At 49.1% G+C, this 25,081-nt stretch overlaps 1 protein-coding gene across 1 annotated transcript in view; it reads right to left on the reverse strand.

Annotated features, from left to right (window-relative positions):
- The window catches only part of GIPR (gastric inhibitory polypeptide receptor), a 45,925-nt gene that overhangs the window by 12,810 nt on the left and 8,034 nt on the right, over positions 1 to 25,081 (reverse strand). Inside the window, exons 2-9 of the mRNA XM_060258000.1 lie at positions 20,458 to 20,630; positions 17,215 to 17,314; positions 15,046 to 15,153; positions 13,140 to 13,261; positions 11,352 to 11,455; positions 7,571 to 7,727; positions 7,245 to 7,404; positions 2,599 to 2,659 (exon numbers count right to left, since the gene is read on the reverse strand). Coding sequence (XP_060113983.1) covers positions 2,599 to 2,659; positions 7,245 to 7,404; positions 7,571 to 7,727; positions 11,352 to 11,455; positions 13,140 to 13,261; positions 15,046 to 15,153; positions 17,215 to 17,314; positions 20,458 to 20,514 — 869 coding nt within the window. The 5' untranslated portion in view covers positions 20,515 to 20,630. The remainder of the gene's footprint in view (positions 1 to 2,598; positions 2,660 to 7,244; positions 7,405 to 7,570; positions 7,728 to 11,351; positions 11,456 to 13,139; positions 13,262 to 15,045; positions 15,154 to 17,214; positions 17,315 to 20,457; positions 20,631 to 25,081) is intronic.

Below are 25,081 nucleotides of genomic sequence, written 5' to 3' on the forward strand. Positions count from 1 at the left end.
CTTCGCAAGACTGCACATGAGAGGCCTGCAGCTATGGTTCTTGCGCCATTTTCGACCTCTCAGAGACTCACCTCGAAAGAGGTTCACCATTCCACCCGGGACTCTCCGTTCACTGCAATGGTGGGGAGCAGAGAGCAACATCTGCCAAGGGGCTCCTTTTCACCTGCCGGCCCCTACAGTGACCATCGCTACCGATGCTTCCATGTGGGGGTGGGGAGCTCACCTGGAAGATCTATGTGTGGGAGGCAAGTGGACACCGAAATTGAGCCGGTGCCATATAAACTATCTAGAACTGCTGGCAGTTCATTTTGCCCTTCGGTCTTTCCGCCCACTGTTAGCGGGGAAGACTGTAGCATTGCTTACGGACAACACCACTGCCCTGTGTTACATAAACAGACAGGGGGGGACAGTGTCTCGCAGGCTGTGCTCGCTGGCAGTAGATATCTGGGAGGAGTGCCTCCAATGGGACATTTTTGTAAAGGCTACACATCTGCCCGGGGTCCTCAACATACAGGCGGACTCTCTCAGCAGGGGTGGAGCTTCCCCGCACGAATGGGAACTACAATGGAGGTTCCTGGAGCCGGTGTTCCAACTTTGGGGTTACCCGCAGCTGGATGTTTTTGCCACAGCGCAGAACAAGAAGTGCCCCTTGTTCTGTGCCAGGGGAGGTGCGGATCCGGCCTCCTTGGGAGACGGACTTCTACTTCAATGGGAGGGCTGGTTCCTGTACCTGTTCCCGCCCCTACCTCTGCTGACGAGGGTGGTCCACAAGCTAGTGCAAGAGAGGCCACGTTGCATCCTGGTGACTCCGTGGTGGCCCCGTCAGAGCTGGTTCTCGATTCTGCTCCAGCAGTCGAGGGGGATCTTTTACCAGTTTCCGGCAGAACCGGACCTGTTGTCGGCCCAGGGCGGGCACGTGCTCCATCACAACGTGCCTCACCTGAAGCTGACAGCGTGGTTCATCGACCACTAGACTTTTCCACCAGGGTCCAGCAGGTGCTCCAAAGCAGCAGGAAACCTTCCACCCGTGCCTCTTATGAGAGGAAGTGGAAGAAGTTTAGTAAATTTGTGGCTGACTCCTTGATGCCGCCGGACTCTGTTGGGCTATCGGCAGTTTTTGAGTTTCTTTTGTCTTTGGTGGACGAGGGACTGGTATTCTCCTCCATCAAGGTCTACTTGGCAGCTATTTCTGCCTTCCATGATTCAGTTGAGGGTTACTCTGTTTTTGCGCACCCGCAGTCCAAAAGGTTCATGAAAGGGCTGTTCCGCCTTCATCCCCCTTCTAGATCCCCTCCACAGTTGTGGGACTTGACTTTGGTTTTGGACTAGTTGACTCGTCGTCCCTTTGAACCCATGGCAACGTGTTCCCTGCATCTTTTGTCTTGGAAGACTGCATTCTTAGTTGCCATCACCTCGGCTCGTCGTGTGGGGGAACTCACGGCGATGCGGTGTGACTACCCGTACCTTGCCTTTAGGGAGGCTGGGGTCTCTTTGGCTCCGGACATTACATTTCTCCCGAAAGTGGTTTCCCAGTTTCACCTTAACTTAGAAGTTTGGTTGCCCACTTTTTACCCTAGCCCTTCCTCAGATGAGGAGCGTAGGCTGCTTGCATTAGATGTTAAGCGTGCCCTCCTGTTTTATTTGGATCGTTCACGGGGTTTTCGTAAGGACAATCAGCTTTTTGTCTCCTATTCTGCCCCCAAGTTAGGGTCCAAAATTTCGTCTCAAAGACTTTCCAAGTGGCTCACTGAGACGATCAAACTTTGTTATTTGTTGGCTAAGAAGCCTCTACCTGGACCTGTTCGTGGACACTCCACGAGGGCGATGGCCACGTCGGTGGCGTTCCTGAAGGGTGTGTCCCTTTCCGATGTCTGCAAGGCGGCTACCTGGTCTTCTCCGCATGCCTTCATGAAGCACTAGGCACTGGACGTGCATGCTCAGCAGAGGACTCGGTTGGGAGCTGCGGTGCTACAGGCTGTTTCTTCGGGCTGACCGTCTTCCCGCCTCCAGGTATGCTTTTGCTTGCTAATCTCCCATGAGTGTGAAGCACAGAGACCACGAAGAAGATAGACAGGTTGCTTACCTGTAACTGTAGATCTTCGAGTGGTCATCTGTGCATTCACACTACCCGCCCTCCTTCCCCACTGCTGACGGTCTCCCTCCAGTAAGGGGCTTCCAGCGGTCAGGAAGGAACTGGCGGGATCCCCGCGCTGGCGCTGGTGGGCATGCGCAGTGGGACGCCCGCGCATGCCCGCTGGCGCCGGGCGCGGAAAAATCCCGGGCTTTTCAGATACCGATTCGGGGATCGGCGCAGGCGCACAATCCCATGAGTGTGAATGCACAGATGACCACTCGAAGATCTACAGTTACAGGTAAGCAACCTGTCTTTCTTGTTCTTTTCAGTTTTGCACTAAATATATTCACACCCAGTTTACGTGGAGGTTACATTGTTTCCGGTGGTTTTCTTATATTATTTTCTCCAGGGGAGCTGATCTCTGCCAGCTGGAGATCAATTGTAAAAGCAGGAGAACTCCAGGCCCCACCTGGAGGCTGGCAACCCTACCTGTGGGTAGAAGCTTTTGTGCCAGGTCCACTTACTCTTTGTTTTCGTAGAGGTATCGCACAATCACCCAAGGGAGGACAAACAGGATCGGTGTCCCTGCACGGAGTCACAGAGAGATATAATTAATGAGTCTCCCTTGCCATATCGTAGCGGCCCCATGGCGCAGTGTGGTAAAGCAGCAGTACTGCAGTACTGTGGTCTGAACTCTCTGCTCACGACCTGAGTTCGATTCCGGCGGAAGCTGGGTTCAGGTAGCCGGCTTGAGGTTGACTCAGCCTTTCATCCTTCCGAGGTCGGTCAAATGAGTACCCAGCTTGCTGGGGGGAGAGTGTTGAAGGCAAAGACAAATAGATTCAAGGGCAGCTTCTATCCAAGTGCCGTGGTTAAGCTAAATGCAGGGTTATGAATGGTTATGTGTTTTTAGATGCATTTAAATGGTCTATGTATATGTCCTTTTGTGGGTGTTGATGTGTTGGTATGTTTGTGGAAGAGCACCTCATTTCGTTGCTCTCATTTTCTTTTTTGAGAACAATGACAATAAATTTATCTATCTATCTATCTATCTATCTATCTATCTATCTATCTATCTATCTATCTATCTATCTATCTATCTATCTATCAATCAATCAGACTGGGGAAGGCAATGGCAAACCACCCGGTAAAAAAGTCTGCCGTGAACATGTCGTGAAAGCAACGTCACCCCAGAGTCGGAAACGACTGGTGCTTGCACAGGGGACCTTTCCTTGCCTTTCCTTGCCTTGCCTTGCCATATTGGGGACATGACAGTGCCTTCTTACCGTCTTTCAGTTAGACCCTAGATAGCCTGCTCCCTTGCATTCACTGTTACTCTCTGCAGAGCGGGCTACGCTAGGCAGCAAATTAGCCTTTGGATGAATGGATTGCCTGTGTTCCCAGAAGGGCACTGTTCAAAGCATGTTGCAAACTGGCTAACGATAATAGAGTAAGCAATGAAATATAGATTTAACCAGAATTTTTTTAAAAAAATAAAAGCAAAGTGGCCCTAACCACGGACAACTAAATCACCGGCTTTATCTGTCCTCAGGTAAGTGCGCAAAATCTAAATGGATTCAAAAGAACATCGATAAATGACTGCCTTGTACTGCGTTAGCTCATTGATCCAGCTAGGTCAATATTGTCTCCTCTGATTGGAAGCAGGTGGTTCTCTAGGGCCTCAAGGAAAGACTTCTTTCCCTAATACCTGAGATGCTTTTTTCCCCCTTTGAATTAGATTTTTTATTAACAGATTTTCAGTTTACAGTAAAGGACACTGTAATCTGTCACCTCAAATAATGCAGCCTTAGTTAGGATATAATTAACAAATTTATAAAAACCCAAGAAAAAGAAAGAGCAATCCATGAAATAGAGAACCAAGGAGCAGTCATACAATTATACTGAAGAGCATCCAGTGAAAATACAGACTGATTCTGTTGCCCCGTCCCTTGTGCAAGCACCAGTTGTTTCTGACTCTGGGGTGACGTTGCTTTCACAACGTTTTCACGGCAGACTTTTTACGGGGTGGTTTGCCATTGCCTTCCCCAGTCATCTACACTTTCCCCTCAGCAAGCTGAGGACTCATTTTACTGACCTCAGAAGGATGGAAGGCTGAATCTACTGTAGGAATGTACAAATAACTGTCCCAATATTATATAAAAAAATCCAGTTAATCAAACTCAACTATTTAGAGCTCACAGGTTTTTTTGTATTCAGACCAGAGGAGAGAAAGTGAGCCCAGAACATATTAGAAATAGAGCATATCATGATAAAAAACGGTTTTTGGGGAGAATATTATGTTTGGTGAGATATTCCACTATTCGGAACCAGAACACAGTACATTTTTAAGTACATTCTGTCAGAGCATCAGCACTATAAGTTGAGATTTTACTTAGTAGGAAATAATCCTGGAGATCGTCATTGCCACCCTGAGAGCGGAGTTTAGGGTTGCCAGCTTGGGGGTGGCAAATACCTGGAGATTTTGTGGGGGAAGAAACCTGAGAAGGACAGATTGGGGAGGGAGGGCTTCACTGGGGCCCACCTTCCAAAGCAGCCTTCCATAGAGTCCACCTTCCATAGTCTACCTTCCAAAGCTGTAATAATGGGGGATCTCCAGCCACCACCTGGAAGTTCAATATATCCTTCAAAACCTCACCGGTTGAATTATCACTCTCACACAAAAAGTGTGTAAACAAACATTTAGTGGACAGTTTATAATAAGTCCGTACAGCAAAATAATAGAACACCCACCCACATGATGCTCCCGCAGACTGTTTTCTAAAGTCACGTCTCAGTGGCACTGCCTTCAGCCACTTCTTGCAGTTCAGAATCTGGGTGGAGACAGAGGAGATCAAAAGACCGTATTTCCTGGATTTCGTACGGTTTCGTTGGTTTCACCCTTCGTCAGTCTTAACTGGAGCCACAGTACAAAGAATTCAGTCACGGATCAACGCGCACATGCTCAAGTCTCTGCTACCAGCGTTGATCCGTGATTGAATTCTTTGTACTGTGGCTCCAGTTAAAACAGCATTGAGAGAAGACTGACGAAGGGTGAAACCAACGAAACTGTAGGAAATCCAGGAAATACGGTCTTTTGATCTCTTTGTGAAAAGTTGTGCAGAACGATGCCCTTGTCTCCATCCAGATTCTGAACTGCAAGAAGCAGCTGAAGGCAGTGCCTCTGAGACGTGACTTTAGAAAACAGTCTGGGGGAGCGTTGTGTGTGTGTTCATTCTATTATTTTGCTGTATGGACTTCTTATAAACTGCACTAAATGTTTGTTTACACATTTTTATGTGAGAGTGATAATTCAACCAGTGAGGTTTTGAAGGATATATTGTGCTTAATACACTGGTACCTGTGCTATTGTATTACCACCTGGAAGTTGGCAGTCCTAGTGGAGTTATACCCTTCTGAATCCACTGAAGGCAGTAAGAAAACAAGAATAAAACTCTATATAGGATTGTTCAGTAACACTGGGTCTGTCTGCACGCAAAGCTGCACATCAGGCCCTAAACCATGAGCTTGGGTTGCCCTAAACCATGAGCTTGGGTTGCCATGGACATCTCCCAGCTCTCCAGGAAACAGAGGTCAGTTCATTGAAGTTAAGCTATGGCAGCCATTTTGTGCCTTGCTCTGCCTCCAGCAGCTGCCATTTTGTGGCTCTGCCCATCGTACTATATCTAAAGGTGCCCACAGGCTCAAAAATGTCAGGGATGCCTTCTTTATAGCTTTCCAGAATCTATTTTATCTCAGATTTCAATAGCCCTCTGGGTAGGTTTGCCAAGTCCCCTGTGACACAATGACATCACCCGGAAGTGACATCATTGCGCTGGCAACGCTGCGTGCATCCATTCTAGACGTTTCTGGGGAAACTCTATGGTTTTCCCAGACACTCTAGCCATTTGGGAGGGGAAAACTCTATGGTGCCTATTTCACAAAAGATTTTTCCCTTCCAAATGGCTAGGGCATCCGGGAAAACCATAGAGTTTTCCCAGAATTGCCTAGAGTGGCCACTGCACGCCATCACTGGCATGATGACGTCACTTCCAGGTGACTTCATTGTGCCGGCGATGTAGGGGGAGGTTCCCCCCACTGGCCCAATGTGGGCCGGCAGGATGGAAACCTCTTGGGTAGGGGAACCCTCGCCTGGACCGTGGGCTTGGCAACCCTACCTCTGGGAGGGGGGAAATGTCCCTAAGATAAACTCCCAAGAATGAACAGCGGCACAAGAGACAGTGAGGTGTAGTGATTAGAGTATGGTCTCGGAGACCCAGGTTCGAGACCCCACTCTGCCCTGGAAGTCTGCTGGGTGATCTTGAGTGAGTCAAATGAAGCAAATAAATACATGGAAGGAAAGAGGTGTTAATGGAACAGCTCTAGGGTTGCCAAGTCCAATTCAAGAAATATCTGGGGACTTTGGGGGTGGAGCCAGGAGACATTAGGGGTGGAGCCAAGATCAAGGCTGTGACAAGCATAATTGAACTCCAAAGGGAGTTCTGGCCATCACATTTAAAGGGACGGCACACCTTTTCAATTCCTTCCTTCCATAGGAAATAATGAAGGATAGGGGCACCTTCTTTTGGGGCTCATAGAATTGGACCCCCTGGTCCAATCTTTTTGAAACTTGGGGGGTATTTTGGAGAGAGGCACTAGATGCTATATGGAACATTTGGTGCCTTTACCCCAAAAAACAGCCCCCCGCAGAGCCCCAGATACCTGCAGATCAATTCTCCATGATTTTCTATGGGAATAAATTTCCATAGGGAATAATAGAGTTCCCTGCAGACATTTCCCTCCCCTCCCCCCCTTTCTGACGACCCTGAAGCAGGGGGAGGGTCTCCAAACCGGGGGATCCCCTGCCCCCACCTGGGGATTGGCAACCCTAGGCTGCTCCATCGTTGGTCTATCAAACAGAGGCAATCTATCCTTGTGGATTTGGTATCCTGGGCATAATTTGAGGGTGGGACAGCAGAATCAGTGGTGCTGGGTGGGGTGTATGTGTGTGGGATTCCCGAAAGGAGCCCAGGACAGCTGCCCCACTTGCCCCATGGCTAAGACCAACCCCTAGTCCTGAGCTTTCTCTTCCAGCTTGGGAGTTCAAATCTCCGTCTGCAAGAAACTGGCGGCCCCACCCCAGAAAGAACCAACAGCCGATGGTGCTACTCACCCCATCCAAGAAGCAGATACCCTGGGAAGTAGCTCTCTTCTGAGAAGGCCTTGAGCCCCAGCAGATTGTGGAGATAAAGGCCCTCCACGAGGAGCCAGCAGTAGTTTGCGCCGACACAATACTGACTCAGGGTCTGTGCTACACGACAGCCCGCCGTAGCCTGAGTATCCGGAGGGGAGAGAGACAGGGAGAGAGAAGGAACTGAATTCAGGCTCTCTGCTGCCCCTGCTCTTTCTGGTCTCTGCAGGGGACCACTTCTGCACCTCCCTCCCAAATTGCAATGGGATCTTTTCCCTTCCTCCGGCCTGCCTGATCTGGGGCTGTACCTGTCGCATAGGAGATTGGAAAAGAGCTTCTTTGTTCCGCACGTTCTTGGAGAAGTGCAGCCAGAGGAGGCTGTCCCGGGAAAGGATAGAGATGGCCCGGAGCATGAAAGACAGGAAAAGGTTCATGTGGATGAAATTGCGGATGCATCGAAGCTTTCTGTGGGGGGAGGGAGGAACAAGGGAGGAAGGAGTCATCTCTGCCCCAGGTTTGCATCTCTGTCTCTGTCTCTGTCTCTCTCTCTCCTCACCCACCCACCCATCCACCCACCCACCCATCAATCCATCCATCCATCCATCCATCCATCCACCCACCCATCCATCCATCCATCCATCCATCCACCCATCCATCCATCCATCCACCACCCACCCACCCACCCATCCATCAACCACCCACCCATCCATCCATCCATCCACCCATCCATCCAACCACCCACCCATCCATCCATCCATCCGTCCATCCATCCATCCATCCATCCATCCATCCATCCATCCATCCATCCATCCCCCACCCACCCACCCATCCATCCATCCATCCATCCATCCATCAACCACCCACCCACCCATCCATCCATCCATCAACCACCCACCCATCCATCCATCCATCCATCCATCCATCCATCCATCCATCCACCCATCCATCCAACCACCCACCCATCCATCCATCCATCCCCCACCCACCCACCCATCCATCCATCCATCCACCCATCCATCCATCCATCAACCACCCACCCACCCATCCATCCACCCATCCATCCATCCATCCATCCATCCATCCATCCATCCATCCATCCATCCATCCATCCATCGAATTCAGCAGGAGCTCAGAGGAGTGCAGCTCCTGAACCTTTCTGAGGGTTCCCCCTCCTCCTCCCCACCTTGTCCACTGAATAGTAGATGCAGCTGCATAACAATCCCTGGATGAGCTCCACCACCTATTTTTCTACAAAGCGACCCCTGCATCCATCCATCCATCCATGATCCCATGCAGCTAATGTACTGCTCAGTTTGAACCCAAAGCATCAATGCACTAGCGGTTGTTCAACCACGGTTGTTGAAAACCACGTGCACTGAAATGCACGGTGCAATTAATGCTTCATCCCCCTGGGCCTCAGGCTTTTGGAAGTGGGACCCATGTATAAATTTACCACACTTTTCAGGACAGACTTTCAGGGCCCACTCCCCCCCCCCTTTTCCTCATGGTTCAAGGCAGATGAATCTTACATCACGTACCAAATTATGCCATGTAGCTACTATCTAATCTGAGGCCAGGAGTCCCCAAGATGGTGCTCATGTAAGGCTCCAGCTCCAAGTTGGGAAATACCTGGAGATTTGGGGGGTGGAGCCTCAGAAGGGCAGGGTTTGTGGAGGGGAGGGACTTCAAGGGAGCGTAATGTCATAGAGGCCACCCTCCAAAGCAGCCATGCTCTCCATGAGAACTGATCTTCATTGCCTAGAGGTTAGTTGCAACCAGGACTTTTTTTGTAACAGGAACTCCTTTGCATATTAGGCCATACACCCCTGATGTAGCCAATCCTCCAAGAGCTTACCGTAGGCCCTATATGAACAGTCCTGTAAGCTCTTGGAGGATTGTCTACATCAGGGGTGTATGGCCTAATATGCAAAGGAGTTCCTGTTACAAAAAAAGCACTGGTTGTAACCCCCCGGAGATTTCCAGCCACTGTGTGGCAACCATGTGTCTCCTCCCACAACCCCAAACTCAGGAGTCACTGGACAGGTTTATACTTTTAAAAACGCACTTCACTGCCATTTTAAGAAGCCATGTTGGATCAGGCCGATGGCCCATCCAGTCCAACACTCTGTGTCACACATAAGAACACAAGAGAAGCCATGTTGGATCAGGCCAATGGCCCATCCAGTCCAACACTCTGTGTCACATAAGAGAAGCCATGTTGGATCAGGCCAATGGCCCATCCAGTCCAACACTCTGTGTCACATAAGAACACAAGAGAAGCCATGTTGGATCAGGCCAATGGCCCATCCAGTCCAACACTCTGTGTCACATAAGAGAAGCCATGTTGGATCAGGCCAATGGCCCATCCAGTCCAACACTCTGTGTCACATAAGAACATAAGAGAAGCCATGTTGGATCAGGCCAATGGCCCATCCAGTCCAACACTCTGTGTCACATAAGAGCATAAGAGAAGCCATGTTGGATCAGGCCAGTGGCCCATCCAGTCCAACACTCTGTGTCACATAAGAACACAAGAGAAGCCATGTTGGATCAGGCCAATGGCCCATCCAGTCCAACACTCTGTGTCACATAAGAGAAGCCATGTTGGATCAGGCCAATGGCCCATCCAGTCCAACACTCTGTGTCACATAAGAACATAAGAGAAGCCATGTTGGATCAGGCCAATGGCCCATCCAGTCCAACACTCTGTGTCACATAAGAGAAGCCATGTTGGATCAGGCCAATGGCCCATCCAGTCCAACACTCTGTGTCACATAGTGGCCAGAAAAACTAGGTGCCATCAGGAGGTCCATCAGTGGGGCCAGGACACCAGAAGCCCTCACCCTGTTGCCCCCCTCCCAGCACCAAGAATACAGAGCATCACTTGCCCCAGACAGAGAGTTCCAACAATACACTGTGGCTAATAGCCACTGAAGGACCTCTGCTCCATATGTTTATCCAATCCCCTCTTGAAGCTGTCTATGCTTGTAGCCACCACCACCTCCTGTGGCATTGAATTTTTGCTTGCTACACAAAATAAAAAGGGAAACTGACCACCGAGGCTTCCAGAACCTCTTGTCCCAGCTCTTGCTGTTCCTCTTTCTTCCTCCTGGCCTTACAGTACACCAGCAAGAATCTCGCAGCCTGCTTTAGAGTCCCGAGCCACTGTTCGAGAACTGCGGCTTTCATCATCATCAGCGGAACCATTGCTTTACTCAGCAACGCATTAATGAAAAGTGAAAGAAATAGCCCTGCCGGGAGTCTCTCTTGGCAGGAATTTGCTTCTGTGATTAATGCAACTTTCCCATGGCCTCATTTTCCTCGCTTATAAGTTTCTGTTTCTTTTTGGGGTTTCCCCCTTGTATTTTTCGCCCTCTAGTGGTTGACTCTATATTACAACAGTGTATGTTCAGCATAAATCTGCGGAGAAATATTCTGGGTATATGAACATATGAAGCTGCCTTATACTGAATCAGACCTTTGGTCCATCAAAGTCAGTATTGTCTTCTCAGACTGGCAGCGGCTCTCCAGGGTCTCAAGCTGAGGCTTTTCATACCTATTTGCCTGGACCCTTTTTTGGAGATGCCAGGGATTGAACCTGGGACCTTCTGCTTCCCAAGCAGATGCTCTACCACTGAGCCACCGTCCCTCCCTTATGGATGTCAACCAATGCAGTATCAAATCAGCCACTATTTTTATAATTTTTAATTGTTTAAGGTCTGAGAGGCATATGTCTGGGTGTATTATTTGGTTGGCTCGTATGTAGTTATTATTTCTCTGTTCGTGCTATTTTATGCAGTATTTCTTTGGACTATTTTTTGCAATGCTATTGAATGATATAATTTTATGCTCTTCATATGCATTTTGTAAGTCAAAGGTCTTTGTTTTTAATAAAGATTTATTTATTTTTTAAAAAATCAGCCACTAGAGGGAGCAAAACACAGGGGGAACAGATGCTTCCCCAAGGGAATTCACAAGGGAGTAAATTGAGAGTGCAGGAAAGCCCTCTGTCTTTCCTTTCTTTCATTGTTGCTTGTTTCCACCCCAATTTGATGCTAGCTGCCAGAGGAACTTATGTTTTTCTGTTACCTGAAAAATGCCAACAGAGCCAGCGCCCCCAAGAGAGCCACTAGCGAAAGAGAGTAGCCCACTGTATACATCAGTCGGATTTGATCCAGAATCCACAAATGGTTCTGGAAGAAAAGAGAAACAGAGACCAGCAGTCAAGAGGAATTTCTTTTCCAGTAAATAACACATTTGTCGTAGGCAATGTTCCCTCTAAGCTGTGGAGTCTTGTGAGCAAAAATTTGACATTGTGAGCTACTGGCATTAGTGTTGTGAGCTACTGGCGTTAAAGTTGTGAGCTACTGTATAAATTAGTTTGCTCTAGGGTCATTTTTCCTGAGCTGAAACAAAGATGTGTGAGCTGGAAACTAAAAAAATTGTGAGCTAGCTCACACTAACTCAGCTTAGAGGGAACACTGGTCATAGGCTGAATACTTCCAGAAGGATAAAAATGTATCCACCTAGCATTGCAAGATGATTTGGGAAGAAGAAAAAAAACATTTAAAAAAATTTCTTATGTTACAGCATTTGCCGACCTAAGCTGAGAGCTCAAGCAACCTCTTGGGGGCGGTAAAATTGCCTGCACACAAAGATAAGAAAAAAATAATCCAAGTCTGCTTTCAGACTGATGACAGTCCCGTGATATACTAAAAAGGTCGAAATAAAGCTATTAACTGATTCAAGGCTTTTAAAAATTGCCTTCTGGTTGACAGTCAATTAAATAAACATGCCTGTAACAAAAACCTCAGTATAAGATAACAAAGGAAATGTAAGACAATTTAATTTTAAAAAGCCGCCGTCCAATGTTGCTGTTAATATTTTCTTGTTTCAGTCTATTCTGGTAACATACCGGAAGCTAAACAGACCTCCCTGAATTCCCTTAACTCATTCTCCCCTCCACTAATTGATAAACTTTTGGATGGTCGATCAATTGCCAGTGGATTAATCTACCCATAAAACTAATTCCCGCCCCACCCCCCCAGAAAAGTTCCTCTGCAACTCCTGGTGACAACTAGCTTTGCTAACCTCCAGGTAGAGCCTGGAGATCTCCCAGAATTACATCTGATCTTCAGACCATAAAAAAACAGTTTCCCTGGAGGAAATGACCGCTTTAACGGGTATACTCCAGAGTGTTGAACTAATTTGTTATGAGGGCTGGATCTTCACCTTGTTGGGCCGGGTCCTGTGTCTCATAGCGTGTAATGCCAGGTAGGGGAGATATAAACTTTATAAAGAACGCAGACAAACATACACACTCAACCTAATCCACCTCTGTGGCTTGTTGAGCTTCAGCCAACAGAAGGAAGAGAGGCTTGACTCAGTAGCTGTACTGTGCAACTGAGAGAGCCTGACAAAACTAGCTCTCCTTCTCCCACTTCCTCCCCAAGGGAGGAGCTTTGCTCTGTATCTCCTGTGCGATTGAGTAAGCCTGGCAGAACAAGTTGTGATGTAGAAGGAAGCAAGAGAGGGAGAAGGAAGCAGATGACAGCAAGTTGCTCGTGGGCCTGATAGGAGTCCTCTGGGGGCCTGATTTGGCCCCCAGGCTGCATGTTTGGCACCCCTGCTCTAGAGCATTGCACCCCAGAGGTTTCTGTCCTCCCCAGACCCCTCCCCCCAAACCCTCCCCCCCAATCTCCAGGAATTTTCTAACCCAGAATTGGCAACCCTTTCTGATCTCTGAATCTGTAAGGTCTGAGTCCCCGTGGTTCTCTCAATGTAGATTAAAGAATCAGGAGCAGCTCACCATTAAGTAGATTTCTCAAGCAATGTAGCCCCCTTCCAGATCTGAAGTCCTTCACCCCACGGACCTACCTGGGAGGGGAGTTCTTCATTGTGGGCCTCGCACTGGGAGTGATCCCGCCAACGATTGCCTGATTCATCCACCACCCACTGTCCATCTGGGCCGCATTTTTGGAGCACGAAGCCGTCTTGTACTGCAGGCGAGCCAGAGAAAGGGAAGAGATGGGTCAAGATCACCCCATAGACGTCAGGGAGACCTGCTCCTAGACCAAGGGTAGGGAACGTTAGCTCTCCAGATGTTTTTTTGCCTACAACTCCCAGCAGCCCCAGCCATTGGCTGATGGGAGTTGTAGGCAAAAAACACCTGGAGAGCCAACGTTCCCTACCCCTGTCCTAGACCATCAGAAGAACCCAGCTGAATCACACCCATGGTCCGTCTCATCCAGCATCCTGTCTCACACAGCGGCTAGGAAGCAAGCCACAGACAGCGTAGCCCTCTCCAGTTCGGTGTCAAAGCAGATACTGGGACTGGCAGTTGAGATCCCAGGAGACAGTGTGGTAGAGAGGCTGGGATGTGAGGCCAGTTTGGAGTCCTGGGGTGACGAATGAGAAAGAACTGAATCGGTGACATTAGCTGCATTTAGAAGACAGCTTCTTGGAATCTCAAAGGTGGGCATTTTCTTCAGCTCCACAATGACCTCAGGTCAGACAGGTTTTCCCCACAGCTTTTAAAAAACCTGCAAAACCTGTTTGACCATAGACTGGGGGGGGGGGAAATGAAATGTGTAATGTAGGGCAAAACTAACCTTTTTTGGGGGGGTGGGGGCTGTTTTTCTACCGGCCCTGTTTGTGGCGCTTTACATTTCCAGGTTGGACAATGTTTGTGACTGCCAATTAGTTACTAATTACTGGTCTGATGGAATAGAGCACCTGTTAGGAGAGAAGAGTTCAAATCAGGGGGCATGTGGGGAGGGGAGTCCATAACTGGCCTGCTCCTTTGGGGATTCTGATTTCTTTGTTGCTTTCATAATTGGGGGTGGGCTGGGCTCAATTTGGCAGCCAAGCACAAGTTGCCAACCTCCAGGTAGGACCTGGAGATCTCCCAGAGTGACAGATGTCCAGATTACAGAGGTCAGTTCCCCTGGAGGAAAAAAACACCACCTTTGGAATTGTATGGCATTATACCCCAATTAGAACTTTCCTGTCCCCAAACCCTGCCCTCTTAGTCTCCACCCCTCCAGGAATTTCCCAACATGGAGTCGGCCAAGCAGTCTGGTGAAGTTTGGAGTCAGTTTGGTGTAGTGGTTAAGTGTGCAGATATTGGATTTATATCCTGCCCTCCACTCTGAATCTCAGAGCGGCTCACAATCTCCTTTACCTTCCTCCCCCACAACAGACACCCTGTGAGGTGGGTGGGACTGGAGAGGGCTCTCACAGCAGCTGCCCTTTCAAGGACAGAGTCTCAGAGCCGCTCACAATCTCCTTTACCTTCCTCTCCCACAACAGACACCCTGTGAGGTGGGTGGGGCTGAGAGGACTCTCACAGCAGCTGCCCTTTCAAGGACAGCCTCTGCCAGGGCTATGCCTGACCGAAGGCCATTCCAGCATGTGCAAGCGGAGGAGTGGGGAATCAAACCCAGTTCTCCCAGATAAGAGTCTGCACACTTAACCACTACATCAAACTGGCTCTCTTATCTGGGAGAACCAGTTTGGTAAAGCCAGTTTGGCGTAGTGGTTAAGTGTGCAGACTCTTATCTGGGAGAACCAGGTTCGATTCCCCACTCTTCCACTTACAGCTGCTAGAATGGCCTTGGGTTAGTTATCGGGGGAGACGATATAGGAGATTGTAAGCCGCTCTGAGTCTTTGATTTGGAGAAGGGTGGGGTATAAATCTGGAGTCTTCTTCTTCTTCAGTCTCTTAGCCCAGCTTCACTCCATAGAGACAGAACTTCTTGCAAGATCTTCTGACCACAATTACCTTGCTGGTGCCAAGGAAGGTACCAGGGGCAGGGAACCCAGGCAGATGTGTTGGGTTGGGTATCGCTCCAGCAGGCGTACATATCAAACGTACGGTTGCACACCAAACCTGGAAGGAGAGCAAGGAGGGAAAGAGAGAGGCTGATTCCCCTCTGTTGGGGAGAAACAAGAAAACCGCTCAAAGTTCTCCGCGTCATTCAGATCTGCACAGGTCATGTCAATCAAGGAAGAGGAAAAATGACCTGTGGATGAACTGATAAAGGGGATTGTTACACACTTCTTCAACCAAGGGATTCTCTGGGCATGGTTTGGGTACTTTGTAGGGTTGCCAATCCCCTGGTGGGGGCTGGGGATCCCTCAGTTTGGAGGCCCTCCCCCACTTCAGGGCCATCAGAAAGTGGAGTGGGGGAGGGAAATGTCTGCTGGGCACTCCATGATTCCCTACGCAGATCAATTCCTATAGGGCATAATGGAGAATTGATCCACAGGTATCTGGGGAGGGGCTGTTTTTTGAGGTAGAGGCACTAGATTTTCTGCATAGCATCCAGTGCCTCTCCCCAAAATACCCTCCAAGTTTCCAAAGGATTGGACCAGGGGATCCAATTCAATGAGCCCCCAAAAGAAGGTGTCCCTATCCTCCATTATTTCTAATGGAGGGAAGGCATTTTAAAGGTGTGTGGTCCCTTTAAATGTGATGGCCAGAACTCCCTTTGGAGTTCAATTGTGCTTGCCCTACCCTTGCTCCTGGCTCCACCCCAATGTCTTCTGGCTCCTCCCCCAAAGTCTCCTGGCTCCACCTCCCAAGTCCCCAGATATTTCTTGAATTGGACTTGGCAACCCTAGGACTTTGAGATAAACCGAGCCCTGCAGACTTCACTTGGGAGACCTCACCTGCTTTCCAGAAGATCAGGGAAGGGCAATATTAACACAGACAGCTGGGCATAAGGGCTTCCAAAAGCAACCAAACTGCTGTGCAAAGGGAATCCGCAATTTCTGCTAAGAAAAAGTGGGATTCCACGGCCTATGCAAATGAATCACATGTGGGGTGCCAGCCTTCTGGTGGGGCCTGGAGATCAAGCTGAATTACAATGGATCTCCAGGCAACAGGTATCAATTCCCCTGGAGAAAATAGCTGTTTTGAAGGGTAGACTCTAGGACAGAGGTGGCCAAACTCAGGAGCCACATGTGGCTCTTTCACACATATTGTGTGGCTCTTCAAGCCCCACCCCACCCCATTAGGGTGGCTTGGAGAAAGCATTTGTCTCTTTAAATCACTTCCCCAAGCCAAGGCAGCCAGCAGCTTGGAGACTGCTTTTAATGTTGCTTTGATTCCACCTCTTCTTCCCTCCTCCCTTTCCCTATTTTTCCTTCCTTCCTTCCTTCCTTCCTTCCTTCCTTCCTTCCTTCCTTCCTTCCTTCCTTCCTTCCTTCCTTCCTTCCTTCCTTCCTTCCTTCCTTCCTTCCCTCCCTCCCTCCCTCCGGCTCCCAAACATATGACATAAGAAGCCTGAATAACCCAGAGTTATGGCACTTCACGCCTATGACATGTCTGCTTTTTATCACCTTCCACTGTTGTTACAACCCAGTTAACAATACTAACAAGCAAACGCAGACCCCAATTTGTGACTCTTTTAATCTGCTAAAAACATTCCCATGACTCTACATACCAACTCACCGCCCACTTTCTCTATATTTAAAGATGGCTCGCCATTCCAATTTTGTCTGATGAAGTCTGCTTAGAGCATACAAAAGCTTACATTCTGAATAAAACTTAATTGGTCTTAAAGGTGCCGCTTTTCTACTGCTTTGTGATATGACATTCATGTCTTGCGGCTCTCAAACATACGACATTTATGCTACGTGGCTCTTAGATTAAGAACATTTGGCCATCCCTGCTCTAGGGCGTAATCTTTGCTTCCCTCCTCCAACCCCGCCTTCCCAGTGGGGGTGCCAACCTCTAGGTGACACCTGGAGATCTCCCACTATTGCAATTGATTCTCCAGAGATGACCCAGATCAGTGCCTGTATTCCCCACTCCCACCCCGGGGAACTGGTCTCTGTAGTCTGAAGCTTGTTTGTAATACTAGGTGATATCCAGGCCTAACCTGGAGATTGGCAGCCCTGCAGTGCCCACCCCTCCTGGGGCCACCAGAAAAAAGGCCTGACTCACTTGTGGGAGGGGGGTCCTCGAACATCTTGCGATAGCAGGCTTCCTGGTACTGCTGCCAGGCCTCGACCATCTCTTTTGTCGAATATCCGAGAGAGTGCGCCTGTAAGGCAGAATTGGCCTCGTGTCAGCTCCACACTGGCCCCATGGTCACCCAGCAGGCTTCTGTGGCAGAGTGGGGATTCAAACCAGGGTCTCTCAGATTTTAATCTGATACTTTAACCTCTACACCACGCTGGCTCTCTCATAGCTGTGTCTAGAAGAGCTTTGGGTGGAGGAGCACAGCCTAAAATTAGCTCTCAACTCACCCTAAATTGAACAGGTTTGCTTTTTCAGTTACAGGGTGGTATCTGGCCAAACATGTCCTGCAGGCTTTTGAAATACTACCAAAAAATGCAAACAACAAGCCTTGTTTGATGGAAGGCTACAGTGGGACACAAGGAAGAAACCTTTGAGATGTGATTGCCTATCCTGTCAAAGAACATCAGAAGAGACTTGGTGGATCTGACCTTACAGTTCATTTAGTTTCATATCCCACAATGAGACCCAGTGTGGTGTATTGGTTAGAGCAGGAGTGCTCTAACCAATACACCATTTGTTATGAGGGCTGGATCTGACATAATTGGGACTTTGTCGGGCCGGGCCATGTGTGTCATAAAATGTGATGCCAGGTAGCAAACACAGACACACACAAAGATTTTAAATTAAAAAAAAATAAAACATGCTTAAAACATTAGTACTCTTGCAACATTTTGTTTATTTAACAGTGTCTGGTAACTGACACCTCTTGTTCTGAATTACTGCAGCAAAATCTGGAGACAATGTCTGTGCTGTAGCGATCTTGAGTATGCTGTTCAGGTGTTGTTCAAGTGTGCATCTGTAAGTCGCAAACCTACTTTTGATTTGCTCACGGGCTTGATAGGTCCCCTCTGGGGGCCTGACCCAGCCCCCGGGCCGCATGGGTTAGAGTGTTGGACAAAGGGTGGCCATTGGGGGAGAGCGGTCCCGGAGGCACCCACTAGTATGTGGGGTGCCACAAGGGGCAGTTCTCTCCCCGATGTTGTTTAACATCTACATGCGCCCCCTTGCCCAGATTGCCCGGAGGTTTGGGCTTGGGTGCCATCAATATGCTGATGACACCCAGCTCTATCTACTAATGGATGGCCGGCCTGACTCCGTCCCAGAAAGCCTGGACCTAGCATTGCAAGCCGTGGCAGGTTGGCTCAGACTGAGCGGGCTGAAGTTGAATCCAATGAAGACAGAGGTCCTTTGCTTGGGTCGCGGTGCCCTGGGAAGGGAAATCCCCTTGCCGGTCCTTGACGGTGTGCAGCTGAAAGCGGCACATAAGGTCAGGAGCCTGGGGGTTCTTCTGGAGCCTTCATTATTAATGGAGGCACAGATAGCGGCCGCTGCCAAGTCCACGTTCTTTCATCTTCGACGGGCGAAGCAGTTGGTCCCCTTCCTGGAGCGCCGTGACCTAGCAATGGTGATCCATGCTACGGTCCCCTCGAGACTGGACTACTGCAATGCCCTCTACATGGGGCTGCCCTTGTGCCGAACTCGGCGGCTGCAGCTGGTGCAGAATGCGGCGGCTAGGCTGTTGCTGGGGCTCCCAAGGTGGGAGCACATACAGCCGGGGCTGCGCGGACTGCACTGGCTGCCAGTGGCATACCGAGTTCGCTACAAAGTGCTGGTTATTACCTTTAAAGCCCTATATGGCCGAGGACCTACCTACCTGAGGGACCGTCTCTCTCCATATGAGCCCCAGAGAGCACTGAGGTCATCTGGGAAAAACCAGCTGAATGTCCCTGGGCCAAGGGAGGCCAGATTGAAGGCCACCCGGGATTGGGCCTTCTCTGTCGCAGCTCCACTACTGTGGAATCAACTCCCTGAGGAGTTGATTCCTACAATGCTTAGATCAATTCCGTAGGGCCTGTAAGACTCACCTCTTCAAGATGGCCTTCAACTAGTGATAAAGCTAGGAATACTGCTGAAAATGCTTTTTATTTACTGAATCCCATTGAAGATTTAATGTTTATAACGCCATATTGTTAATGTTAATTTTAATAATTTATAATTTGTTTTAACCATGTTTTTATAAGTATAACTGATGTACTGTGCATTTTATGTTGTGAGCTGCCCTGAACCTGCTCCGGCGGGGAGGGCGGGATAGAAATAAAAAAATTATTATTATTATAAAGAGGCCCAACTTTGAATCCTTACTCTGTCATGGAAGCTGGCTGGGTGAGCCACAAAAGGCAGGAGGGGTGAATGATGTAAGGCATTTTGAATTTAAAAGGTAGCGCACAGATGAAAGAAATAATAATACACAAATGATCAACAAAAAAACCTCTGAGGGTATGAGGGTAGCACTTGTTCCCAGACTCTGGTCAAGGGTATACTGTCTCTGAAGTTGGAAGTTCCATTTAATCATCGTGTCTCCTCCACCATTGTCAGTCATCACTACTCCATCGTGCCCTACATTAATTAATGTGTTTCAGTTAACTTAATCACGGGCCCAGTTTCCATCTTGCAACCAGTCTTTCCTGATCTAAACCTGGGGATGCAATGACTGGTTCAACTTCTGAGAGGCTTCCTGTAGCTTTAAAAGTTGCCTTCAGGGGAACTGGTTGGCCATGGGGTGAGATAGGATGCTGGACTAGATGGACTACTGGTCTGATCCGGCAGGGCTCTTCTGATGTTCTTATGAAGTCCTCAGTCTTTCTGCCCTGTTGTTGGCCCTCCAGAGGAACTGGTTGGCCACTGCGGGAGACAGGAGGCTGGACTAGAGGGACCACTGGGCTGATCCAGCAGGGTTCTTCTGATGTTCTTATGAAGGCCTCGGCCTCTCCACCCTGTTGTTGGCCCTCCAGAGGAACTGGTTGTCCACTGTGTGAGACAGAATGCTGGACTAGATGGACCCTCACTGGTCTGATCCAGCAGGGCTCTTCTGATGTTCTTCTCAGGGGAAGACCTTGGCCTCTGTGCCCTGTTGTTGGCACTCCAGGGAACTGGTTGGCCACTGGGTGAGACAGGATGCTGGACTAGATGGACTACTGGTCTGATCCAGCAGGGCTCTTCTGATGTTATGTCTTCCCAGATACTAAAATATAACACTCTTGATTCTCCCCACCCCCACCCCCACACACCAGAACAATAGAGAGAAGGTCAGAATAACTGGCTTATAAGAGAATTCCACACACCCCTCTTAGAGATCCTCTGACAGTCTGGTGGTCCCCTTCTTACCTCTCCTCTCCTCTGGAGTAATATAAGCAGCAAGAAAAAATCAAGGGGCTCCCACATGCTGTGATGGTGCGTCAGGCATTACGCCAATGAAAAACGTCCTTCAAGGTTTCCTCTGGCTCTATGGGTCTCCATTCTCCTCCATCTGTGCCAAACCCGAGTTTGGAAGGAGCATCCTGAGGTAGAAACAGTAAAAGTAGCAAAGGTAGTCAGTCCAAGAACCTTTTCTCAGTCTGCTGACTTTCAGTGTGACACACATAGGGCTGATTTGGCATCTGGAGCTCCCAAAGAGACGCTTCTGAGAGACCCTGAGGCAGGAAAGATAAGCGGCAAAATTCTTTGATGGGGTCTCGCTTACTGGGGGGTGGGGGCAGGGCTGTGGAATTGACTATACATGTCCACCCCATATAGGGTTGCCAATCCGCAGATGGGGGCAGGGGATCCCCCAGTTTGGAGGCCTTCCCCCCACTTCAAGGTCATCAGAAAGCAGTGGGGGGGGGAAGGAAATGTCTGCTGGGCACTTCATTACTCCCTATGGAGACCGATTTCCATATGGCGGGGTGGCCAACAGTAGCTCTCCAGATGTTTTTTGCCTACAGCTCCCATCAGCCCGAGCCAGCATGGCCAGTGGCTGTGGCTGATGGGAGTTGTATGCAAAAAAACATCTGGAGATCTACCATTGGCCACCCTTGCCATATGGTATAATGGAGAATTGATCTGTGGGTATCTGAGGTTCTGGGAGGGCTGTTTTTTTAAGGTAGAGGCACCAAATTTGCAGCATAGCATCCAGTGCCTCTCCCCAAAATGCCATCCAAGTTTCAAAAAGATTGGACCAGGGGGGCCCAATTCTGTGTACCTCAAATAAGGTGCCCCATCCTTCATTATTTCCAGTGGAGGGAAGACATTTAAAAGGTGTGATGGCCAGAGCTCCCTGTGGAGTTCAATTATGCTTGTCACAACCTTGCTCCTGGCTCCACCCCCAAAGTCCCCAGATATTTCTTGAATTGGACTTGGCAACCCTTACCCTCTAGCTCTGAACCCAGGACATCTGATGTTGGAGCAGAGCCATACCCTGGCTGGGAAATCACCAGAATCCCCATGTGAGAGGAAGTTCTGTCAACAATAAGTCTTTTTTTAAAAAATGTGCTTTATGGATGTTCTCTCCTTTCCCTCAGTAGTACCCTGGCAGGAATCCCAGCTGGCTGCGTCCGATTCTCAGGCACCCCTGGGTCCCTCAACGGCCCTCACTTCCAGAGCATCTGTTTTTCTTCAGCCCTTTGCCTGCAGAGTCCCAGGCCAGGAGGGAGGCTAAGAATTGAGTGCCCTAAAATTAGGTCCTTCCCAAAATGAACTGCTCTCTGGGTCTCTTTCTCTATCTGTGAAATTTAGGTTTTAACTCTTTTTTTTCTCACAAAGAGAAGCATTCATTCAGGATGAACTGCCACCTGCTGTGTGAATTCCAGCTCTGGGTTTTCCCCTCACCAAAAGCGAAGCCAGTGGCCATTTTGCTGTAACCACTGCCCTAACCTCCCTTTCACACCCCCACTCCCCTTCCCTGTGATTTGGATAGGAAAGGATTGCCAAAGCCAAAGGTCCCGTCCCTCAGCCATCAGTCTCCAGTTTCCGCAGGATAATATTTACTTGGCTAAAAGCCGGTGGTGGGAAGTTAAAAAACTGAAAAAATCGATGCTAAACTTCTCTGGCTGTACTTAAGTGGCTCACATCCGGCAGGGAGAAGGAACTAGAGGGGAGCCAGCTAGGGGGACAGGACGCGCCCCTTCCTTTAGAGTTCCTCCTTCTTGCTACCTGGTTTTGCCAAATCACTAGGCTGCCTCTCTCTCTCTCTCTCTATTTGCCTTTTGGATACGCCACAGGGACAATTCCAAGTGAGGCTAGAGATGTCTTTCTCCAAGGTTCAGCCTCTCCCCAGGTGTGTCTACAGTCAAATCTCTTTTTTTGGGAGGGGGGGGGATGGACCTGATACATAGAATATCATTGCATACACCTGAATACAGGCCAGGCAACCAGTGATGTGAACAGGTCCTATGCAGTGTTTCCTCTAAGATGAGTTTAGGGTTGCCAATCCCCAGGTGGGGGCAGGGGATCCCCCGGTTTGGAGACCCTCCCCCCGCTTCAGGGTCGTCAGAAAGCGGGGGGAGGGGAGGGAAATGTCTGCTGGGAATTCTGTTATTCCCTAGGGAGATTTATTCCCATAGAAAATCATGGAGAATTGATCTGCGGGTATCTGGGGCTCTGGGGGGGGGTTGTTTTTTGGGGTAAAGGCAACAAATTTTCAGTATAGCATCTAATGCCTCTCCCCAAAATACCCTCCAAGTTTCAAAAAGATTGGACCAGGGGGTCCAATTCTATGAGCCCCAAAAGAAGGTGCCCCTATTCTTCATTATTTCCTATGGAAGGAAGGAATTGAAAAGGTGTGCCATCCCTTTAAATGTGATGGCCAGAACTCCCTTTGGAGTTCAATGATGCTTGTCACAGCCTTGATCTTGGCTCCACCCCTAATGTCTCCTGGCTCCACCCCCAAAGTCCCCAGAGATTTCTTGTATTGGACTTGGCAACCCTAGATGAGTTAGTGTGAGCTAGTGCATAGATTTTTGGCCTCTGGTTCACACATTTTTGTCTTAGCTCAAGAAAAAAAATGGCCTCAGAGCAAACTAACTTATGCAGTAGCTCACAACTTTAATGCCAGTAGCTCACAAAGTAGAATTTTTGCTCACAAGACTCCATGGCTTAGAGCAGGGGTGTCAAACATGCAGCCCGGGGGCCAAATCAGGCCCTTGGAGGGCTCCTATCAGGCCCCCGAGCAACTTAGCTCCTTCCTTCTCCCTCTCTCTTGCTTCCTTCTGCATAACAGCTTGTTTTGCCAGGCTTGCTCAATTGCACAGGAGCTACAGAGCAAAACCTCTATTTTCTCCATTGGTTGAGGCTTCTCTCTTGGGGAGGAAGAGGGGAAGGCAGAGCTTGTTTTTCCAGGCTCTCTCAATCACACAGCAGAGTTACTGAACCAAGCCTCTCTTCCTTCCCCCTCCTGGTCCCATGGGGAAGGAAGGAAAGCACCAGAGTTTCCTTTGCCCCGTTCCCTGGATCCCATGGGAGAGATACAAAGAAAGTACCTTTAATACCAACAAGTACTAACATTTTAAGCATTTTAAAAAATCTTTAATTGTGTTTGTCTGTGTCCTTATAAAGTTTATATCTCTGCTACCTAATCTTAAATAGGTATACACATGGCCCGGCCTGACATGGCCTGGCCCAACAAGGTCTCATTTATATCAGATTGGGCCCTCGTAACAAATAAGTTCGACACCCCTGGCTTAGAGGGAACATTGCCTGCGGTGTCCTCAGATTTGAGAGAGAGTAGTTAAAATGTCAATTCTGGCTGGCCTTCAGCCTAGGGTTGCTAGGTTCCTCCCCCCCCCCCTCCCGCAGCTACCAGTGAGGAATGGGGGGTAAGGTTGCCAGATCCAGGTTGGGAAACTCCTGGAGATTTGGGGATGGAGCTGGGGGGGGGGGCAGGGACCTCAGTGGGGTGCAATGCCACAGAGTCCACCCCCCAAAGCAGCCATCTTCTCTGGGGGAACTGATTTCTGTAGTCTGGATCTCCAGGTCTCACCTAGAGGCTGGCATCCGTACCAGTCATTCCCATTGACTTAGTCTCCTTTACAGGGATGTTGTGACGATACAGTGGGGAGGGGAAAACCGTGTACATCAGGGAGGGAGGGTGGGATAAAAATGGAAGAGGTAGCCATTCATCTGAGCTACTTGCTCATGAGAAGTGCACGCATGGAGCATGGCCCTTCGGATAGCACCTGCTGACTCCACTGTCAGCCCAGTTATTCCCTGCTGGTGTTTCCTGAATGTTGGAAAAGAACAACAAGCAAAAGGCAGATGGTGTCAAGTGCAGTTACCAACCTCCAGATATAGCCTGGACGTCTCCTGGAATTACAGCTGATTATGAGATCAATTGTCCTGGAGGAAATGGTCACTTCAGAGGACAGAGTCTGTGGTATACCATAGAGACTAAGAGTAATGGAAATCCTAGAGCGCCCTGCTGAGTTTCCCTGCCTCCCCCAAACTTCAGTCTCTTCAGGCCTTGTCCCCAAATCTCTAGGAATTTCCCAAGTCAGAGCTGAAAATCTTAAGCCATCAGGTAATTTCCTAAGTGTTACTGTTAGGGTTGCCAAGTCCAATTCACAAAATATCTGGGGACTTTGGGGGTGGAGCCAGGAGCAAGGTTGTGACATTCCAACTGAACTCCAAAGGGAGTTCTGGCCATCACATTTAAAGGGAATGCACACCTTTTAAACGCCTTCCCTCCATTTGGAAATAATGAAGGATAGAGGCACCTTCTTTTGGGGCTCATAGAATTCCACCCCCTGGTACAAATTGGAGGGTGTCTTGAGGAGAGACATTGTATGCTATGCTGCAAATTTGGTACCTCACAAACAGCCCCCTCGAGCCCAAGATTCCCACAGAACAATTCTCCATTATACCCTATGGGAATTGGTCTCCATAGGGAATAATGGAGTGTCCAGCAGACATTTTCCCTCTCCTGCTTTCTGATGACCCTGAAGCTGGGGGAGGGGCTCCAAACTGGGGGATCCCCTGC

This window comes from Heteronotia binoei, chromosome 17 (genome assembly GCF_032191835.1).
Source record: "Heteronotia binoei isolate CCM8104 ecotype False Entrance Well chromosome 17, APGP_CSIRO_Hbin_v1, whole genome shotgun sequence".
Classification (NCBI taxonomy): Eukaryota; Metazoa; Chordata; class Lepidosauria; order Squamata; family Gekkonidae; genus Heteronotia; species Heteronotia binoei.